The sequence below is a fragment of the Mus caroli genome, unplaced genomic scaffold, assembly GCF_978045245.1.
Source record: "Mus caroli unplaced genomic scaffold, Mus_caroli_1 scaffold_8, whole genome shotgun sequence".
Classification (NCBI taxonomy): domain Eukaryota; kingdom Metazoa; phylum Chordata; class Mammalia; order Rodentia; family Muridae; genus Mus; species Mus caroli.
The window spans coordinates 3,607,090-3,626,749 of NW_028227263.1; the positions used below are offsets into that span (position 1 = coordinate 3,607,090).

The following is a 19,660-nucleotide window of genomic DNA, read 5'->3' on the forward strand; positions in this document are numbered from 1 at the left end:
CGTGAGAAAGCTGGGCAGGGTCTCCGAGGCACGTTACTTTTCTCATTACTATGGCAAAATATTTGACAAAGCAACTTAAGGAAAGTTCCATTTGAACTGACAGCTTAAGGATACACTCCATTATGGCAGAGAAGACACAGCATCTGGAGCGTGAGGTAGTTGGTCACACTGCGTCTGCAGTTAGGAGGAAAGGAGAGATAAATGTTGGTACTCAGCCCATTTTCTCCTTCTTCAGTCTAGGACTCCACCCCAAGGAGTGGTGCTGCTTACGTTCAGGGTGCTTACGTTCAGGGTGGGTCTTCCCCACCTCAGTTGACCTAATCTAGAAATTCCCTCACAGAGGTATGTCTCCTGGGAGATTTTAACCCCTGACAAATTGACATCAATATTAACCATTGCAATGGATGCCCATCCCAGGATTATGCAGACCTGTGGTATTGATTGTCCCATCCAGCAGGACTTAGTTATTCCGTGGGTCGAGAAGGACCAGGGCCTGAAAGAGAAATGAGTGGAGAAAGGGAAGTGAGACCAAGCAAAGAATTGTCAAGGTCTGTTTAATGAAGGCTAGGAGCCTGATTATAAGCACACAGTGAGAGAAAACAGGGAGGGGTCGAGGGGGCATAATAAAATACAGAGAAAGGGATGGACATCTGGGGTGAATGCTAATTACAGGCTTCTTGCAATTTATCTTGGAATGTAGGCCCCCTAACAGTCCCGGGCGGCCGTCAAACATTCTGCAGTTTATCTTGCTGTGCCATAAACAGTCCCAGGCACCAAACGGAGACATGGAGGAGAAGGTGAAGCTGCCTTGATCTAAGCAGTTCTAGGCGCCAAGTGAAGGAGGGAGTGAAGCTGGCAGTCTCAGGCGCCAGGTGGAGACAATGAAGGAGGGGGTGACATAATTCCCTTCAAAGGGTCAGCCGGATCTTTAGGGTGAGAGTAACTTCGGGACTTAGTTTCCCACAGTTTGGTCTCTCACAATTGATGCTCTCAGCAGCCTGGCCTCAGGAATGGAGGATGCAGCTATATACTCAGTTACTACTCCCTACCCTGATATGCCTCCATTCAAGATGCACCTGACTGGGGGTCTGGAGTGAGCTAGACACTTGGAGCAGTGGTCACTGGTCCTGAGACACAATATGCCACCCAGAAGGATCAGGGAACTAGTCACATGGAGTGAGGCTTGAACTCTTAGGCCTCTGAACAGAGCCAGCATGGGTGAAGTCAGAACAGGTAGTCCCTCTGCCAGAGCTTTGGTGGGCTCTAGATGCCTGTGTCCAAGGAATCTGGAGAATACCCTCTTGGTCAGCCTACCTTCCTGGGTGGGCAACACACACACACACACACACACACACACACTTGATTCTAACAATAAGCCAGTTTCTTACACACCCAGGTTCACATAGCTTTACTTCCAAGGTCCAAGAGGTGGATAACCAAGTATCTAACAGATAACTGGACAAACAGAGTGATCCTCTTGTCCTATGTGTGGTCATCTGAGGATGACCTAGGAGGACATTACTCAACCTTTAGAAGAAGGACACTGGACATGGATGACAATCAAGGATGCTGCACTAAATCTAGCAGGATTCCATGTCTTGAGGTCCTTATAGTTGTCAGATTCATAGAAACAGAGAGGAAAAAAAAAGAGTATTGGGTTCTGAGGAATTCATACCTGACAGGAACAGGGTTTTGGCTTTTTAAAAAAGGAAGTTGTGGAGGTGGATGATGGTGACAGTTACATAACATTGTGAGCAGGCTTTGTGCCACTGGAGTGTACACTCAGACCTGGGTATGAAGGGAAGCTGCGTCCCCGGGCCCTTTTTCCTATAATATGCTTTGTAATGTGGACAGAGTAGGAAATACACCCGTGTGACCATGCTAACTGTCACACAGTCATCCACAGAGCTTCCCTATGTGCCTAAAATGGAGACTATGTCTGTATTTGAGCTCTAGTGATACTTGTCACTCACAGTCAGCTCAGGATAAAAATATCCACTGTACAAAGATATGGAAGGGTTGTGTGAGGACACAGACAGAAATGTTATCTCCCTTCCTGACATTGTACTAGATACACTTATCAATAAGGGACCAGTAAAGAACTGATGGAAATAATGAGAAGAAGGAAGGAGAGTGGAGAAGGAGAAGGGGAAGGCAGAGGGAGTGAGACAGGGTCCCTGAGACTTGTTGGTTTAGACCACTGTTCACCACAAAAGGACTCAGCCTGAAGCCTGAATAAGAGGCCTGGGGCCTTTCTGTGGGCCTGTGGTGGACAATCAGGCAGGTGGTGGTGGTTTGAGTTATTCATTCGTCCTCTGATTGAGCAGATATTTGACCAAGCCATGATCATGGGCTACTTACTGGCCACTATGCCCCTGCAAAGCTCATTCAATGTGGAAAGAGCCTTCTGACCAGCCTATGGGCTGTTCAAGCCTGTCTGAACAGCTTAGCATGGGGTATCTGGGGAAAGACTAGGTCAAGCCACCAAGCAACCACTGGTGGTTTTTGGTAGGTCATCAGGTACTTGGATGATACCCTGTGGATGATAAAAGTGTATGGGTGGCTATTGGGGCTAGCCTAGGATTTCTTCCGGCTGAGATGGGTGGTTCCAGGTTCCCTACGGAAGCCTGAGTCATGGGCTATAACCCAGCCAGGTTCCTTGCCTATGAGCCATGTACCTTGGCATGCATACTAGCAAAAGACTCATTTATTCATAGAAAAGGAAAATATCTTCTCCTGCCACCCTCCTCCTTCAGAAAACAAACTTTGGGTTTATCTCTCCTTGGGGCATGAGAACCAACACTGGGTGGAGAGTGTATTCATAGGAAAAAGGACAGACTAGCTCAGATCAAGGACACAGAACAGGAACGGCACCTGCCACCAAGGTTGACCAGGTAACTACGCAGCCATGCTCACCCCTTAATCCCACTTCAGGCCAAGAGAGAAGGTAAGGGTATTTCAGAGAGCAGTAGAAGACACACGGTGATGAACATTCTTAGAAATAACACTAGAACCAACTATGAAGCCTCCTCAATCCAATCCCTTCTTGAAGTGAACTCCACAGGAAATATGATGCAACTCCAGCTCCTTGCCCAACACCTCTGGGGAGTCTTGGGACTCTTTGGAATCTGTAAAGAAAAGAAACTACTCCCAGTCTCTTAGCAATACTAGCCAACCACCCTCACTTGGGCTAGAGAAAATAGATCAGATATAGGTCATCCTCAGCTGGCTCCTGGACTAGAGACCAGTGGCTCTGCTTGACTGCCTGGGGACATCCTGATGTCATTAACATCTCCCTGGCCCTAAAGGCATGCTGCAGTGCTAGAACCATGTCTAGAGTTGAGGGTGCAGGTATAAGAGGACCAAACCTCAGTTCACAGGATTGGCCAGCACATCTAGTGACCACACAAGGTGAGGAGTGTGAGATTGAAAAGGATGGTGGAGGGAGATCTTCCTGGCCCTGGGATGTGAAGAGCAGAACTGTGCCCATGGTGGGGTAAGAAAAGAAAGCCAAGTGTGGACATGAGGAAACATGGGACAGCCTCAACACCAGAGCAGGGACAGGTCTTGAGCCATAGACAGGATCCTCCCTGGGGCCAGAGCCTGACTCCTTACTTCTGGGGTTCTGTCTGGGATCATGTCAAGAGTTTATAATTGGCCCACAGTGGTCTCAAAGTCCCCACAGTACTACAACAGTCCCCACAATACTTCCACAGTGCCCACAGTACTCTCACGGCCTATTGCACCACACACTATCCCTGCCTTGGAATTCAGTGTGGATGCCATAAACCCGTCTCCTAGACCTTTGTCCACTCACACCTTGACACCTATCACTCTGTATGGCTGCCACATCATTAATTCACTCTATCAAGGTGTGTACTCTGCATGCACAATCAAATGGGAGCAGAGTTTACAACCTGAAAGCAGAACTCCTGATAGCCATGGCCAGACCCCCAACCAAGAATCTGATGTCACAGTGCAGATCTGGAGTATATGACCCTGGTGTGGAGTTCCCAGACTCACATCCTCTTTGGGGCTCCTTAAGGCATGAACCCAGGCCCCTCCTGTGATTTTGCTTCATTCTCTTCAATGAGTTTACATGTTTGGTGACACAGACCCTCTCCTAGTCTAGCAGAGCAGCTACAAATTGGCTCTGTGACACACTGTCACTCATAGAACCAAGCAGTGTCAGCACATGATTTGAAAGAAAAGTGTCATAATTTTAGTGACTGAGACCATCAAGGAAGGAGGGGAGAGTCTGTGTCCCCAGAAACAACAGGGTAATATTACATGGATGTACCATGTTTGGACTCAGGACTAGACTCTGCCTTATTCAGCTATAGATTTGTCAGGATTTAATGACGCCATGTCTAGTGCCATCACAACTAGATGCTCAGCATGTGGGGAATGGTCCCACATTCCCTGGAAACTCCAAGTGTCCAGCAAGCCTCCATGTCTCCATGTTCTAGGCTTCTAGACCCAAGGTCTGGACCCACAGTGTCTTTCACCTACCAACAGGTCCCCTGCATGCTGAGTCTATGCAGAAAGACCTTTCGAAGGTTCTAGGTATCTAACCCTCTTATCCTGCTACCTGTAACCACAACTCTCATTTACCTTCTCTCAGCCTCTGGAAGAGTCTCCCAGAAACATGGCCTCATGCTTCCACTTCATTGATTGTCCCTTCATTTGTCCTAGCCCAGCTGGACAGCCAGAGGCCCTCACCCTGACACCCACCTTCCTCCTCCCATGAATCCTTTCACCATCCTCCTCCACCAATCCCAACCCTATGCTTTTCTGACAAGGTCTGCCCCAAGCCCAGGCTTGTGGGCTGACTAGGAAGCCCCCCACCCCCGCCATGATCCTACAGGGCCCTTGTATTACCAGGCTTGCCCACCTACAGAGGCAAGAGGACTCTGATCAACATCAGTGAAAATTACAGGCTGGAACCCTTGCTTCTCAGCCACCACACATCCTTGTCTCGGTGCAGCCAGACTCACTGGCCAGCGGTGAGTGGTTAGGCTTTTGGGGCTGATCTGGGGTTAGCCTGGGAGAAGAGTTCTCCATAAAGTATCTGTAAAGGATAAGGAATAGACTGGAAACTGATCTGGGCCCGAAAGCCACAAACACAGATCCTGCGTCTAAATTATTCCCTCACAAGGCAAGAGGTAGAGTCACCCACTATGCACACTTGGCATTGAGGGGGCCCTGTGTCACATCTGACATTTCTAAAGTTTTACCCACCAGCCAGAAGAGGACATGGCACTAGGAAAACCCGAAGATGGAGGATTCCTTCGAGAGCCATGCAGCTGTCACTCTGGTGATTCTCTTGAGTGTTTATCTTTTCCACAGCTCAGTGTAGACATTAGTGTGGGATAGCAGACAGCCAACTTGTACCCTGGCTGTGACAGCATCTCTCAGAGCAGTTATCAGAGTCTACAGTGTGCCTCACCCCAGGAACCCAAGCATTCAAGACTCTGTGTGGTTGGTGGAGAGGCTGTCTGGCTCTGATTCCCAAGGAACCCACAGGATCCTGCAGATAGGTAATTAATGACAATCCTGGGTGGGCTCCCGTACCAGGGGGCTGGATGAAATTATCAAAGGACTTAACTCCCCAAAATTAAGAAGTCTGGCTACTTAACCCCACCATATCCTCTGTCAGCCCCAGGAGGAGAAAGAATCAAATCTAAACTTTTCTGTACCTAGGCCCCAGGAGAGAAGGGCCTTAAGACCCTAGGGTTAGGTTAGAGGCCTCTGGTACCACAGAAGACAGAGATGCTAAGCTACTGTGGTCTGTAAAGACCACAGCCTGCCGCCCAAAGCTCACTCAGAGTGGGCTAGGGCTCAAAATCATACAAGAAGGGCAGGCAGGGAACACTCACAACTCAGTAGCCTTGCTATACTACACAATGAGGGTTCCTTAAGGAAGCTGGGTCCCAGAGCCTGAGGCTAGGCCTGGTGAGACTTTGTCCCCACTATGGTGGGGTTAGAAGGGCCTCTTCATCTGTGGGGGGAAAAGCACACACCTAAGCCCTTGGCCCTCTACCATGTCTGTACTGCAGAAAGGAGTAGTATGGAGGAAGACAAACTTCAGGAATGAGATAAACAGGGACACAGAGACAGACAGAAATAGGACACAGAGGAAGTCACAAAAAAGTCAGAGACAGGGATAGAGGGAGGTTCAGAGATCAAAAAAGAGAAAGGGGCACAGCAAAAGAGACAGAAGGACAGAGACAGAATGCCTAGAAGACATAGAGGCCAAGTAGCACAGACAGACAGAGATGGACAGACATAGGGAGACACAGAGATGTCTGGATTGATAAAGAGACAGACAGATAGTTGTGAGGATCCAGAGACAGAAAGACCAGAGGAAACAGAAAGACACAAAGACAGAAAAATAAAGGGGGGCATCCAGACACAAAAGCAGACAGACAAAAAGAGGCAAAATCAAAGGAGACACAGACAGAGAGACCAAGACATGACAGCTGATCTCCAACACTCACACCAACATCATTGGCAGGGGCCAGAAGGTGGAGCAAGGTCATCAGGAGGAAACAATGGAGAGAAGAGCTGGGTCTCTCCTGGAGTTTTATGAGATGAGCAGTGTCCCTGGGAGAATTTGTTGGCCTCACACAACATGGCTGCCCTGAACAGCTAGCTGTGATGGGAGCCTCTGTCCCACATTTTACCACAGTTTTAAATTGTTCAGTCTTAATGGGACAGAAAACATTAAAGTCATAACAGATATAGTTTTCCCACAATTAAGGAAGGGCAAAGGGGCTCCAGTGGGGGATTCAGAAAGGCAAATAGTGCATGATACCACACTGAGACTCCAGGAGCCCTGAGGAGGGGCTCCTACCAGCACCCCAGACTGCATTATATGTATACAAATATATGAACTCAGCTATCCATAAAAGCATTTGGTCTACATAGGACCCTACCCCTCACTCCCAATTTCCTTGAGGAAGCAGTCTGATCTGTTCAACCACATCTGTGGGCATTATAGTCACCATGTCCATAACAACAAAGAAGTGTCTGCCAAAGCATGGGACACAGTGACTCAGACCCATACTCAACCACAGAAGTAGGTGCTCTCAGGTGACAGGCAGGAGTCTGAGCTCCAGATGGGGTGGACTGGTCCTTCCCAGACTGTGAGGAAATACATCAGCCTGCCCAAACTCTTGTGGCTGCTAGCTATCCTTATCATGAAGCCATAACTGTCCTCTGCCTTCCTGTTCCCATGACCCTCTCCCTGAACATGACTGTGTGTTTTCCCTTTCTATGAAGATGTCAATCTGTCCTAGGGTTCCTCCTGCTGTGATAAAACACCACAACCAAAGCAGTGTAAAGAGAAAGGGTTTGGAGTTTTGTTTGTTTGTTTGTTTGTTTCATCTTACAGCTTTTAGTCTATCATCCATGGAAGGGAGGACAGGAACTCAAGGCAGGAACCTGGAACCAGACGCAGAAGCTGATGCAGAGGCCATGGAGGAGTGCTTACTCGTGGCTTTGCTCAACCTGCTTTCTTATGCACCCCAGGACTACCTACCCAGGAGTAACACCACTCACAAGGGCTAGACCCTCCCATATCAATCACTAATTAAGAAAATGCCCCACAGGTTTGCCTACATCTGATCTTACAGGGGCAATTTCTCAATGACATTTCCTCCTCTCAGAGACCCTAGCTTGTGTCAAGCTGACAAATCTGGATAGCACACAGACAGACTGGATTAGGACTCACTCTCCTGGCCTTATTTTAATATGCTGACCTCTATAAAGATCTAGCTTCAAATAAAGTCACATTCTGAGGTCCTGAGGGTTCCCACACCAACCTATGAATGTGGGGAAAGGAAACGGTTTGAGCATCACAGAGGGCATACCAAAAGTACCAACAGTAGAAAGAATAAATAACCATAGCATGGGCTACAATGTGATGCTGCCAGCAAGAATAACAAGAAAGAAAGAAAGAAAGAAAGAAAGAAAGAAAGAAAGAAAGAAAGAAAGAAAGAAAGAAAGAAAGGAAGGAAGGAAGAAGAAAGAAGGGAGGGAGGGAGGGAGGGAGGGAGGGAGGGAGGAAGGAAGGAAGGAAGGAAGGAAGGAAGGAAGGAAGGAAGGAAGGAAGGAAGGAAGGAAGGAAGGAAGGGAAGGAGAGAGAGAGAGAGAGAGAGAGAGAGAGAGAGAGAGAGAGAGAGAGAGAGAGAGAGAGAACAGTTACCACTTGCACGGATTTCAGTCAAAGCTGATACCAAAAGGGCTGCACTTAAGATTCAGAAAACAGGAAATATACAAAAGGGGAAATAGAACCAGGGTGACTTCAGCTCACTGGGCCATGCACCTCAGATACCTGTGAATTAGAAGGCTCAATTCAATTTAGACTGTTCTTGCTTCATTTCTGTTGCTGTGATAAACAGCCTGACAAAAAGCAACTTAGAGGATAAAATGGCTCATTTTAGCTTATAATTTCAAGTTACAGTCCACAATGGAAAAAAAAAATCAAAGCAGGAACTTCAAACTGCTGGTCATATTCCATCTACAGTCAAGAGTAATGAATTCATATGTGCTCACTTGTTTGCTTGTGCTCAGCTCCATTTCCCCACTCATACATTTCATAATCCCCTGCCTAGAGAATGGTGCTGCCCACAGTGGACTCAATCTTCCCACATCAATTAACTTAGTTAAGACAACCCCAACAGACATGCCCACAGGCAAACGGAATTTAGACGATCCCTCATTAAAACTCAAAAAAAAAAAAAAAAACCCTCTATTCCCAGGTGATTCTATGCTGTGTTTAGTTGATGGTTAAAGCCAACAGCCAGAGAGAGCTATCAACGTGGTCAACTCAGGATCTCTATGGCCTGGGGAGACAAGAGGCAATGTCTGAAAGAAAAGAAATTGATACTAGCATTCTAAAGTTAGATGACTTGTTTATTTTTCTCATTGCTGTGACAAAATATGTGACAGAAGTAACTTAACAGAGGAGGGGTTTGTTTGTTTTTTTTAATCATAGTTTCAAAGATACATCTCGTCATGGCAGGGAAGCCATGGTAACTGGGATAGCTCCAGAAGTTGCAACTCAGCTTGTTCACATCTTGGGGAGCAGAGAGCTAAGGAACCAGAAGAGTATTCACCTCTAACACCCACCCCTGGTGACTCATTTCCCGTCCCAAAAGTTCCATAACTTCCTAAAATAGTGCCCCAAACTAAGAACCAATTGCTCTGTGTGCAAAGGTTCTACTGGAATTCTGGGTAGCATAGCCACATGGCCCTTTGTTGGGTTAACATTTCCTTGGCTTGGCACATTGGAGTGACAAGCCTCAACCCTCCCTCTCGAGTTGGAAGGGTGTGACTGGCCCCGAGGAGAGAGCCTTGTGGGCTCCAAGAATGAACCAGGCACCCTGGTTCTTCCTGTGGACTCTGGTCTGGCTTATCACGTTTCTTCACAGAGGCTCTGCCACAGGAGTGGGGACAGGAATCCCTCTCTGTTCTTAGATAAACTTCTGTGGCCTGGAGCATGGCCCACTATCCTACACACATGCTCACTCACGCGCACACACACCATACATGCACGCACGTACAAATGCATACACACCACACACACACATACACACACACACACACCACACACACACACCAACTGGCCAGAGCTCTGAGGTCCTACGGTTTAGCTGAATTCGGTTGTAACTTAGGTCTGGGTTCTACTTGGGCTCTGGTCTCATGGGCAGGAGCCTCTGGGAATGCTTTTGTCCAGTACAGCACGTCCTCTGCCTGCCACTCATGACCTGGCCTCATCAAGGAAGGAGCTCAAAATCACAACATGAAGGAGAGCCACAGTGTAGCCCTTTCAAGCAGACTTTAAATCCAATTTGCACTAGGGCCCTCTGTCCTGAATGAGTGGGGAGTCTGAGCAGCATAGGCCCAGTGACGAGGCCAAGATTCAGATTCCCCTAGGACTTTCTATGAAATGGAAGCCCCGCCCAAGCTGAAGCCACTACACATAAGCAAAGTGGCCAGTATAGGGTCAGTGTATCCGGCAGTGCCCAGGACAAGGCAGGCAGGTCACCATGGCCAACCAGACAGGCCAAAAGGAAGGCTCTATCTTCCCTCTGATAACCTGGCCTAAACTGGTCTCAGGTCCCCTCCAGTAGGACTCTGGACTGGACATTGACTCATCCTGTGGCTTTGTTTCCCAGTGTCTATGTGTGCCCCTGTTCGTGGGAAGGAGCAGTTGTCAGAGACACTGTGCTGACCAAAACAGACAAGTGTTATCTCTATCATCTACCCAGAGGCTGAAGCTAGATCAATTTGAGCCAACAGCAATGGAAGAGATCCTGGTTACAACTGTCTTAGCAGGGGATCTAACCATAGGGCACCGGATCAAGGGGTCAGATGACCTTGGAACCATGTGCCCCTCTGGAGACCCCTAAAGTTGGAGAGCAAAGATCACAGGTGCAGAATGCCAGCCAAGCCACTACCTGTATCCCTGGGTTAGTAAGAGCCACCCTCACCTGCACAGGAAATGTGAAGACAATTAGGTGACTCACTGACCCAGAAAACCACCAAGTCCTGATAAAGGAACATTTTTCGTCCTGGTGACAGCCCCTGAGATGAGAGGATGCCGCCAGGCTTGCCACCAAAAGGGCACCTTTCAACAATGAGCAATGGGAGCCATCTTGCTGGGGCCTTGTTAGATAAGCCTGTAGAGAGAAAGAGGCTGTGTGGAAAGTGCCTGTACGCCAGGGTCATGACAGGATCAGACCTGGCTTTAGGCCTGGAATACTCAAGTGACCCCCATATTCATGAGGTGAGTCCTGGTCCCATCTTCTAGGTGGGTGGACAGCATCCTGAGCTACCTGGACCAATATGAAGCTATAAACAGTGGAATAACACCACAGGCTTCCATCACACATCCAGAGTTTCAAGAAGCATCAGACCTCTGGGGTGAGAACAGGGTTCACTGAGGCAGGGTTGCCTGCCATCCTCTAGCCCAGTGCCAAGGTTTCATGGGACCCATCCATCCAGTCTTGTATCTGTGACAACCCCATTGAGACATTGTTGCTGTCAGGTTTTGAGTATTGTGCCCTCAGCATAAGATCTAAATACATTCACTCACACACACACACACATACACACAAGACTGCTCCTATTGTCTCTTCTAGCCCCTGGAGAGTCCAGTTTTCCTATAGGAATGCTTATGGCATTGACTAGACATTCCCATGGCTTCTTGAGGGTCATATTCCACCCACCTGAGTTCCCTGTCCTTGTATGGTCATACTGTGTGTCTGTGTCCTGAACTCCTTTTAATCCGTAACCCATTAGATTAGGCCCCATTAAAATGACGTCGTTGTGGTTTAATCATCTCTTTAAAGACCATATCTTCAAGGGAAGGAAAAGTGGTTAAGAGCACCTAGCAGAGGATCAAGGGTTCTGTTCCTATCACACACATGGTGGCTCACAACCATGTAACTCCAGTTCCAGGGGATCCTAATGCCCTCCTCTGATTTCTGAGAGCAGTGGCCACGTGAAAAGTGCACATACAGACACACAGCCAAACACTCATACGTATAAAATTTTAAAAATAAATAAATGCCAAAGAAACGAAGCTTCTTCCCAAACAGTCTCTCAGGCTGTCGAAGTTAAAGCTTCAATGCCTTCCCACGGCACATACAGTTCAGCCCAAAGAGGACAGGAGCCAAAGTAGAGGAAGGGTCTGAAGTCACAGGGAAAACCTGGGCCCTCCCATGGGCTCTGAAAGAGGGTAGGCTGCTGCTGCGGCTGAGAGAAGCCTGCACAGACTAGGTCTGACTGGACATCGTTCCTTCTGCAAATGCTGGGTCTGCCAGCACCGTGAAGTTTGCAGGGCCCATTCCCTCTGCGCAGCTCTTACTCAGCTCCAGTTTCTGGCTATTGACTTTAGATTAGTCTACACAGCTCAGGCCATGGAGGAACTGGTCACAGGGGCAGAAAGACCAGAAACAAGACTCTGTCAAGGGGAGAAGAAAGACCATGTGGTCTCAGGAGCCCCTGCTTCTGGCCCAGTACACTCTCACTGGCTCTCCAGAAGGTGTTCTTGGTTTAGTTTGGTTTTTCGAGATGAGGTTTCTTGGTTATAACCCTGGCTGTCCTAGAATTCACTCTGTAGACCAGGCTGGCCTCTGCCTCTGAGTGTTAGGATTAAAGGTGTGTGCCACCACCGCCTGGGTCCCTAGCTGTTTTTATGGTGAGTGACTTTAAACCTTACCACCCCTCAGGTTAGCACATAGCCAGTTTTGCTTTCAAATGTTCTTCCATGAAGGAATAAGACATGACCGTCAGAGCTGCCCCTCTCAACCCACCCAGGCATGATCCTGAAGCTAGTGCTTCTCAAGGTTTTCTCACATTTGTCTGTTTGTTTGCTTATGTGTGTATAGGGTGCGTGTGTGCCGTGACGTGTGGCGAGGTCACAGAACAACTCCTAGAAGTCAGTTCTCTCCTCCCACTATGTGAGTCCCATGGACTGAACACAGGTTGTCTTTATCCCCTGAACCATCTTACTGGACTTTTATGCTTATTGCATTTGCAAATATTCAACGAATATGGCATTGGTTTACATTTGTAGAAACTAGTAGGCACCACCAACCCTGGAGAGATGGCTCAGTCAGCCAAGTATCTGTAGCTCAAGCATGAGGGCTTGTGTTTGATCCCTTGTTCAGGGGACACATGAGAAGAGCTGAGGAGACAGACTGGAGATCCCTGAAACTCACTGGCCAGCTAACCCAGCCTGATCAGTATACCTCACGTTCAGTGAAAAGACTCTACCTCAAAACAAGGTGAACAGCACCTAAAGAATGACACCCAAGGTTCACTCACCTCTGCCCTCCACGTGCACCCACACGTGTGCACACACATGCACACAACACAAAGGCAGATCCATATATATATACCTGTCCAGCTCCAGGAAATTCAAAACTCTATTCTGGACTCTGTACACACACACACACACACACACACACACACACACACACACCCCAATTGTGTTTTCTCCTTACATCCATCACTGGACTTACTGGACAGCCACCAAGTGTCTCTGGCTCCCCCATCTGCTCAATGGTAGTATTACAATCCCAGCATCCAAAGTCTGCTGATCTGGACCACTTGAAGTATAGATTTTGGGAAACTCCCGAGCTGGCTTTAGCCACAACAGAAGAGACCTTGGAGATGAGAGCTCCCCTGTCATCCCAGCTTCTGGGCTGCTGAGGCGCGTATTCTGATGCCAGCCAAGCTGCAGCAAGCAGGAAACATGAGGAAGATGGGCCTCGTGCTCTTGTCAGTCTCTGACACTTGGCAGCCTTTGTCATTGACTAATACACGTCAGAAAATTTTCTGTAAATAAACCCTATTTGTAACTATAGGGTCTCTGAGTAGGAGAGGGGGCTTCATACACAGCACCCTCCAGAAGTTGACATTTTCCCAAAAGACCACATAAGCTCATGCAGGTAGGTCCATGTGGTTTGACAGCTCTGCCCACCAGTCTTTGAGGGTTAGGGTTAGTGTATGGAGTATCCCCCCACAAAAAAGAGGTTCACATATTGAAAGGGTGTTATTTGGGGAGGTTCAAGAAACTTGTGAGGTGGTGAGACCTTGCTAAATATGATGAAGAAGGGCTAAGTCCTTGAAGGATATTATCCCTGGCCTTTTGTAGCCACGCTCAGTCAGATTCCCGGCCAACCAAGCTGTGAGCAGCTTGTCTCTGCCACATGTTCCTACTGCTTTGGTGTTCTGCACAAATGCATTGGGTTAAGCAATCATGGGCTTATCCCTCAGAACTCTGAGCCAAATACATCCTCCTTGCCTCACTTGTTGTGAGGGGTCTGTGTCACTGTGATGCAGAAGTAAACGATACAGTCCACAGTGGTGTCTGCTTTGCTTTCCATTTGCAGCAGAGGTCAATGCTCTGCCACTAGTCTGTGGGCCTGAGACCTCCTCAGTGACACGCTTATTCTCCATAGGCACAGACACATGGAAATCTACATGTGTGCATGTACATCTGTGTTCTCAAACCTGTACGTGTGTACTGTCCCCATAGCATGTGGACAAAGTTTTCACCCATAGCAGAAAACCCTGGAAAGGAGCCTGAAGGCTTTGTCACTCATGGTGGGGAGGGGCCTTCACTCAGCCAGTGCTCTGAACAGACAGAGCCAGGAGCCCAAGGGAAAGTAATACAGATGGCAGAGTCACATAGTGGCTGGTGTGCAAAAAACAGTGGCTGGACCCCCGGGATCCCTAAGGACCCTTTCCAAACTATCTGGTCCCACCCAATTCTCAGAAGCTATCCACATAGTGGCCAGCTAAGATTCTTGAAGAACCAACTTAAATCACAACACCAGAGTGGCTATGCCTGAGTTTATTATCGGAAAGCAAAGAATGGAACAGAAACTCCGAAAATAAATATGTGCAGAGAAGAAGCCAAGCCAGGAGTGGAGAAGGTCAGAGAGTCAGCAGAATGGTTCAAGATGTGAAGGAATGTGCACGGTACAACCCATTCACTTCCTTCCTAGAAAACGGGAGCTAGAACGCCTGGCGCGGACTTGCTGGGCCTGTGGAAGCCCACAGACAGTGTCCTGGCACAGACAGCTCTCGATGTGTGTGTAGGTATGGCTCATCTCACTGCCATCTGGGCATTCCAGGGTAACGCTTCGGACACTGGTCCTCTCCTCCTTGCAGCAAGAGCACCTGTGATCCAGACCCTGGACCTGGGCAGAGTACCTGGAGACAAGAAGGGCAGAATGAGTGCCAGCCTCCCTGTGAACAGCATCAGAGTCCTCCCTCCTTGAGGCCTGTCCTTGAGCTCCTCCACCCGTCCCCCACCATCTCACACTTGTAGCCTGGCACTCACATGGCAAAAGTCCCACAGGACCCAAAACAGTAGTTCATGGAGATGTTCTTGGTGCAGCCATTGTAGGAAATCTCCTTCATGACGGAGACAGCAGAGCAAGGGACTCTGGTCTGGTTTTGAGGAATGCCTGTGGGGGGAAAAATGACTCTAGCTAGCTAGCTCCCTTTGCCCTACCCCTCTCTCTCCCCTTCCCCTCCCTCTCCTTCTCTGGTGCCGTTTCTTCTCCCTTCTCCGAGCATGTCTCTAGCCCTTAACTGAGTCCTACTTTCCTTTGAGGAACTGAGTCCCAACATGCAGCTGGGCTCCACCCAGCCTCTCCCTGGAAGGAGACTCAGATTCCTATACATCCGCATGAGTGTAGGAGACACAGTCCTGAAGCATCCTGTCCTGCATCTTCCCCCTCAAGGCTCTGAGTAAAACTCACCCATCACCCAACGTTTCCCTAGCCGTACTCACATGTCTTACAGCAGCCATTAGGCATGTATGTGATGGAGCCCTGAAGAGAAAGGGGAGTAAGAAAGGAGTCCAGAGCACCCCCAGCAAGTGAGTGCCCCTTCTTGTCATGGGGTGCATAAGGGCTGTCCTACAGGAGGGTGTGGAACAAGCTTCCTGGAAACCAGGTAGCTGGTGCATCAGGGTTCCCTGCTCCTGGCAGTGCATACATGGACAGGGCCATAGGGGTCCCACTCACTGAAACACAATCACTTGGGTTGAAGTCGGGGCAGGTGATGTTGGAGACCGAGGAGATGAGCTGGTTGTTGATTTTCATGCAGCTGAAGAAGGTGCACTTGTTGCTGGGGTTTTTGTGTATCTCCCCAGGCTGTGGACGCAACAGAATGAGGATGAGCAGGTGTACACCAGAGGCCAGCCCAGGAAGACCTGGGAGGCAAAGCTCCACAGAAGGGAGATCCAGAGTCACTGGGCAAGTGACATCCGTTACAGTCTTGGAGATAGCTGCTGTGGTTACATAACACAGAAATCTCTAACCTGGGTCTGACTTGTGAACTAGAAAGTGACTATGAATGGGGGAAATGATCTTTGAAAAGCTCAAGAAAATAATCTGGATATGAGGTCACCCTACATGAAGGAGGTCCTAGCTCCAGGAATGAGTATCCTTATAAGAGACAGAAGAGGAGGCATAGGCTCAGATAGAAGGACACTATGACATCAGAGGTGATTCAAACACAAACCAAAATTGGCTAGAGCCCAAAGAAGAGGCAGGAAGGACTCCTCACAGCTTCTGCCAGCCTTGATCTTACACTTCAGAGCTCCAGAAGTGGAGCAACCATATATGTTGCTTTTAGCCATCCAAATATGCTATGTGGGATCTAGGATGACTCAAGCCTGAAGTCATCCTAGCCTTGCCCTCAGTGGCTGCCTAGCTTGTGAGTGGAGCCAGGAGTGCACACACCTTCAGAATAATGTACTGCTGTTCGGGCCCCTCGATGATGCAATGGGTCTGCTGGCACTTCTTGCAACATTCCCCAGGGACGTCCACAAGCTCAAAGCCCTGTGAACACAGGAGAAGATGAGGCTGAGATCAAAGACTTGTCCCTGCACCCAACCAGACTGTGGAATCGGTAGAATGCCTCACCCAGGGGGAGGCTGTGTATGAACAAGTGCCATGGTGAGAGTAGATACAGGCCCAGTTTGGTAAGAGAGGTTTAAAAAAACTTGAAGGCAAATCATGGAAATGAACATGAACCCATGTGTCTCTTAGAAGATGGGAAGAGGGTAAACTGAGGCAGGCAGTGGGAGAAAAGGGGAGGAGCCACACTTACAGAGCTGCAGGAGATGTTACAGGGCACATGGGTACAGGAGATGACGTTGAGCTGGGTGCTGTTGTCCAAGATGTTGGTACATACACAGTCCTGGCACTTGTTGGAATACACTGGAGATCCAGGCTTTTGGGAAAAGGCAGAAGTAAGGAAGCTGCACGCACCATCATGCATGCATTACTCCATCTTCAGACAAGGGCAACGCCACCCATCCTCCCTGTCCCCTCCCAGCTCAGAACTCACCTGGTATTCAGCATTCTGGTGCACACACACACCCTTGGGCACTTGGAAGAAAGAGTAGGGAAAGCCATCAGAGGTTATCCTGAGCCTCAGCCTGGCATATACACCTGAGCAGATGCTCAGGGCTGATGGGTACACAGCCATAGCCATGACAAAGAAGCCCAAGGAGAGCATGTTCCCTCCATTGGACCTTTGTTCACAGCCTGCCCCGCCCATGACCTTCCCTTACCCCGCTGGCCTCACTTACCACAGGAATAAACTGGACAGCATTTCCCGGGCACAATCTCGGTCTTCACTTCGAATCCCAACAAACATGTGGGGCGTTCAGCTTTGCATCGTTTGGTGTCACACTCTGAAGGCAGAGTAGGAGTGTGGTGACCAGGATGGATCCCACAGGTAGAGAACCCCTCCCCCATTGTACAGCATGGGTCCAGGCCTCTGTAGAGCCTACCAGGACCAGGTCCTGCAACAGGGACTCTTGATCTGATCCAGAAGCCACTACCATCACCTCTCGAGTGAGCAGAACCTGAGCTCACCAACGAGGAAGTGGCAGACAGCCTAAGCCTCAGTGGGCATGTTTGACTACACTAGGAACATGAGTCCCAGTGGTCTGAGAAAGAGTCCCGTGCCCTGGGGGTGGCCTTACTACATGAGGTGATGTTGCAGCACTTGTCATCTGGGTTGGTCTCCACAACGAGGTAGGTGCCATCCTCCTCACATGTGGTCTGGCTGCCACCAGAACATTTCTTTGGTTGGCACACAATGCCACTTCCACCCTCCCGGCAAACACAGTCCTTGCAGTCAAACTCAAAGTGCTCTCCAAACTGCAAAGAGGAAAAATTAGATAAGCACCAGGCTATCCATGTGGTCAGGCAGGGAGAAAATGGCTGGACCAGATAACCAGGTGAGAAAGTGAGCTTTCTCAAGTGAGAAAGCTGTATCTCTCATCACCTCTGAGCTCATAGGGCAGGTTCAGGGACAGACCAGCAACTGTTTATTCAAGGGCACTGATATCACACAGATGTGACCTGCTCACCAGTCCCCACCAGTATCTGCCTGGGATGCAGCAGATTGCCTATTGAAGGTATTTCTATTGAGCTAAAGAGTCCACCAATGCCTGTGAGCACATATGGGAATCAACACTGAAGTAGCCAATGTGCTATCTCATATTTAGACAGAGTATTATATGACTGGTGGGTAGATGGGTGGATACATGAATGGATAGTCTCATGGATGGGTGGATGATTGGATAGATAGAAGGATAGATGGATGGATGTTGGATTGGTGGTTGGTTGCATGGATAATAGTAGTTGGATGGTTAGATGGATGAATAGATGATAGATGAGTGGGTGGTGGGGGAAGGGATGGATATATGATGGGTAGGCTTTTGGATGGGTAGATGATGGATAGATGGCTGGATGGGTGGATGATGGATGGATGGATGGAGAGTGGGTAAGTGGATGAATGAACAAGAGATAGATAAGATACATGGATGATAGATGAGATAGTTAGATGGATGAATAACAGATGAGTAGATGGAGGATGAATGGTTCATGTGGGTGGGTGGGTGGGTGGATCGATGGGTGTAGAATAGGTGGGTGAATGATGAATAAATGAATGGCTGAGTGGAGGGTGGATGGATGAAGGATAGATTAATGGGTGAATGGAGGATTTATGGACAGATGGATAATGGATGGGTAATTGAATGGATATATAATGCATACATAATTGGATGTATGAGCAGATGTATGACTTGAGTGGATATACGGATAGATGTGAGTGGGTGGGTGGGTAGATGGGTGTTGGGTGCATAGTAGATGGAGAGATGAAAGATAAATGAGTGGTGGGTAGGTGATTACCTGATAGGTAATGGATAGGTATACAGGAGCATAGTTTGGATGGATGGATGGATGGATGGATGGATGGATGGATGGATGGATGAGTATTGGATAGATTGATGAGTGGTCAGATTAAAAATGGATAGGCAAGTGGATGGATGGGTGGATGGATAAATAGATGATAATACATTGTTAATTGTATTGATAGATGACTGGACAATGAATTGACGGAGAGAAGCACCAATGAGCAGGAGGATGAGTGGAGGAATATCACCTACTAGGACTTACATGGCTCATGACTCAGTCCTTGGGCCTCCCAGGCTGTCATATCACTCCTCCCTACTCATTCCCCAAAGCTCAGGATTTTAGGGAGAATTCTCCTAGCTCAAGGGGGAACCTACCTCTCTGGGCACATTGTCAGGTCCCACACATCCTAGAAAGAGAGGAAACAAACTCTGTCAACACCGTCATGACATTCTAGGGAACTAGGATCAGCCTCCTAGCCTTGCCTCTATGTACACAGAAGAAACAGGAGTGGGGTGATGGAGGTAGGGGCATACCACATGTCTTCACACAGACGTCATAGCCGGGGGCAAACTTTGTGGTGCCTTCAGGACAGAAGCAGCCTTCCACCAAGAGCGTGGAATTCTGAGAGGAGCTAGAACGGCAAGACACATGCTCAGAAGGAAGGAGTGACAGACTCTGGGACACAGCTCTGGGAAGAGAGCTAAAACTGGCTGGGATGTGTGAACAGGACTAGGAACCAGCAGGAATCTTCGGGCAGCATACCTGGACTGGCAGGTGGGTTCTTCTTCAGGGCCACAGGCCTGATACTGCTTGTGAGATGGACACTTCACAGCTGTGGGGGAGGGACAAGAATAAGGAAGGTCACATCAAGGAAGCCTGTCCCTCCCTGTAGTGACAGAGCTACCCAGCCC

General features: G+C 48.7%; 1 protein-coding gene across 1 annotated transcript in view; it reads right to left on the reverse strand.

The window, feature by feature from the left end:
• Positions 1 to 14,437: 14,437 nt before the first annotated feature.
• Positions 14,438 to 19,660, reverse strand: part of Muc2 (mucin 2, oligomeric mucus/gel-forming) — a 32,544-nt gene continuing 27,321 nt past the window's right edge. Inside the window, exons 23-34 of the mRNA XM_085841111.1 lie at positions 19,512 to 19,581; positions 19,283 to 19,380; positions 19,124 to 19,155; positions 17,531 to 17,708; positions 17,132 to 17,236; positions 16,888 to 16,928; positions 16,648 to 16,770; positions 16,278 to 16,376; positions 15,558 to 15,686; positions 15,323 to 15,362; positions 14,867 to 14,993; positions 14,438 to 14,736 (exon numbers count right to left, since the gene is read on the reverse strand). Of these exons, the coding sequence (XP_085697237.1) occupies positions 14,514 to 14,736; positions 14,867 to 14,993; positions 15,323 to 15,362; positions 15,558 to 15,686; positions 16,278 to 16,376; positions 16,648 to 16,770; positions 16,888 to 16,928; positions 17,132 to 17,236; positions 17,531 to 17,708; positions 19,124 to 19,155; positions 19,283 to 19,380; positions 19,512 to 19,581 (1,265 nt within the window). The 3' untranslated portion in view covers positions 14,438 to 14,513. The remainder of the gene's footprint in view (positions 14,737 to 14,866; positions 14,994 to 15,322; positions 15,363 to 15,557; positions 15,687 to 16,277; positions 16,377 to 16,647; positions 16,771 to 16,887; positions 16,929 to 17,131; positions 17,237 to 17,530; positions 17,709 to 19,123; positions 19,156 to 19,282; positions 19,381 to 19,511; positions 19,582 to 19,660) is intronic.